Genomic DNA, 2,321 nt, shown 5'->3' on the forward strand with positions numbered 1-2,321 from the left:
CTTGGTCTTTTTTGTGGCTAAAAAGTAGGTCAAAATTTTCCGAGTTAGTGTGGAAAGACTGGGTGCGTAATCCTTTGTATATGATGTAGTTGGTTGGTTGGCGGTCCTTGCTTCGAGGGCTTGCCGTGTTTGTTTTTTTTAATAAAGTTCTCTGTTAAAAAAAAAATCTTTAATAAATTTATATGTTTATTACAATCTTTTTACTACACATTTTAAATCAAAATCATATTACACTTAATATAAGATGGATCAATAACAACTATTCATAGCTAATTATGTACCTCAATAAGAAAATTAACGATATTTACAAATTACAAGTGATTAAGTACATACAAAACTCAAGGTCCCGCCGCATAGACGTTATAAACGCTCAAAGCATTTGAGCATAACTTCCTAACAATTTCATTCTTTTTAGCCACTTCCTCCACCATGGGACTTTTCCTCCCACCTGCAATACTCTTGTCACACGTCTCCGCCGTCGTCACTGCCGCCTTTATATCACCTAACGCATCGGTTCCCGGCCCGGCCGACAACGACTTGGCGGCCTTGGCCAAAGTTTCCACAAGGGCAATGTAGCTCATGTTACAATCCGCCAACGTCTCCTCTTCTATTCCATCCTCCACCACCTCTTTATTCTCTTCTCTCTTTCGTGCGGCCTTTATCAACTCTGAAGTGGCCGTTGCCTCACCTGACGCCGCTTGGATTGCCACCCAGGCCGCCTGTTTTAAGTCGTTCACGCCACCTGTGCTGGCTGTTTTAAGGCTTGAAATGCATAAATCCTTCGCAGCAGATTGTGCACAAGCCTTTTCAATCACATCAGCGCTCACGGGCTCGGTTTTGGGGTTGGTTTGGGTTTGATGCATCAAAGGGTGAATCCTGGCATAGGCTGTGACATAGAGCGACAACAATACGAAGAAACATGTTAAGGTTGTCATGATTTGTTGTCTAAAGTTATTTGGTTTCTTATGAATTATGAAAAAATATGGCAACTGGAATGTGGTGAGAAGTTATAAGGATGGAAATAAACTTCAGGCTGAATTTACAAATTACTAAAGATGAGGGACTGGTTAGGAGAAACATACGCCTCTAATTGCGAGAAATACATGGTTGCTGTAATTTACACATAAATATTTACTATTTACACCTTATTGATTTGAGTAATTAACTATAAATTTCCTTTTCTGTTTTTTTTTTTTGTTAGTTTTAAAACTTTTATTTTATAATTTTTGATATATAATGTTTTATATAATTTAAACTAGTGAAATACCCCCGCGCTTTGCGGCGGGAATTCTTTCGGTATCAGTTCGGATGGTTATGGTAACAGCACTCACTATAATTGTCACACCCCCAAAATCCACCCGCGGAGTATCACCGCTTGGGAGCGTGACTGACCAGGATCAAGCCACCAATCATATAGAACAACGTAAATAGTAAAAGTAAATGTAATTTAACTAAACCAATCCATATGAAAGGTGTTCAAAACATAAGTATAAATTCAACGTTTAGCGGAAGCATATGAGTAAAAGCCCAACATAAGTAAAGTATGAAATGTCAAATGTTTAATTAAAGCATTCACGATCCTTGTCCACAACGTCCGCGCCTCCCAGTGCAAGCTACATGAATACCTAACGACCTGCAAGGTATGTAACAGAGGGTCAACAACTAGTTGAGCGAGTTCAAAGTAAGTAAGTTCGTAATGGTAAGTTTGTTTCGTAACATGTGGCTCTACTAGGCCGATAGTATGTTCTATTAGTGGGGGCTTCCCATAGTTGCATATACACTAGACTATTAAGTGTTCTTCTTAACCCGAGAACAGTAGTACGTACAAGGTTTACGTAGGTTTTACGTAAGTGTCCTTCTTTACCCGAGGACAGTGGTATGCGTGAGGTTTACGTAGGTTTTACGTAAGTGTCCTTCCTGACCCCGGAAGACAGTAGCATGTGTAAGTTTACGTAGGTTTTACGTAAGTGTCCCTCGAAACCTGAGGACAGTGGTAAGTACTTGTTTACGTAGGTTTTACGTAAGTGTCCTGCTTAACCCGAGGACCATGATAGATAGTCTAGTAGCCGTGTAAGTATGAGTAATTGTTCAGTCCCATCATTCAACCCATTCCCAATCCCCGGGAATCCCATGCCTTGGTAAGAGTGTGAACTCACCTTGGTTTGCTCGGTATGCTAAACTATGTTCTCACAAGTAATCAATCACGTCCTATAGTATGCACGTATATTAAATCAGTTCAAGTTCGTATGTCTTTTATGTCACAAAGTGTGTGTTTAAGTAGTTATCACATATCATATGCGCAGTTAGTCAAAACCGTACAA

The 2,321-nt window shown here is 39.8% G+C and overlaps 1 protein-coding gene across 1 annotated transcript; it reads right to left on the reverse strand.

Annotated features, from left to right (window-relative positions):
• Positions 1 to 338: 338 nt before the first annotated feature.
• LOC110933322 lies at positions 339 to 935 on the reverse strand. Its single transcript, XM_022176550.1, has one exon. The coding sequence runs from the start codon at positions 933 to 935 to the stop codon at positions 339 to 341; it is 597 nt and encodes a 198-aa protein (XP_022032242.1).
• Between the last annotated feature and the right edge of the window lie 1,386 nt (positions 936 to 2,321).

This window comes from Helianthus annuus, chromosome 11, assembly GCF_002127325.2.
Source record: "Helianthus annuus cultivar XRQ/B chromosome 11, HanXRQr2.0-SUNRISE, whole genome shotgun sequence".
Lineage (NCBI taxonomy): Eukaryota > Viridiplantae > Streptophyta > Magnoliopsida > Asterales > Asteraceae > Helianthus > Helianthus annuus.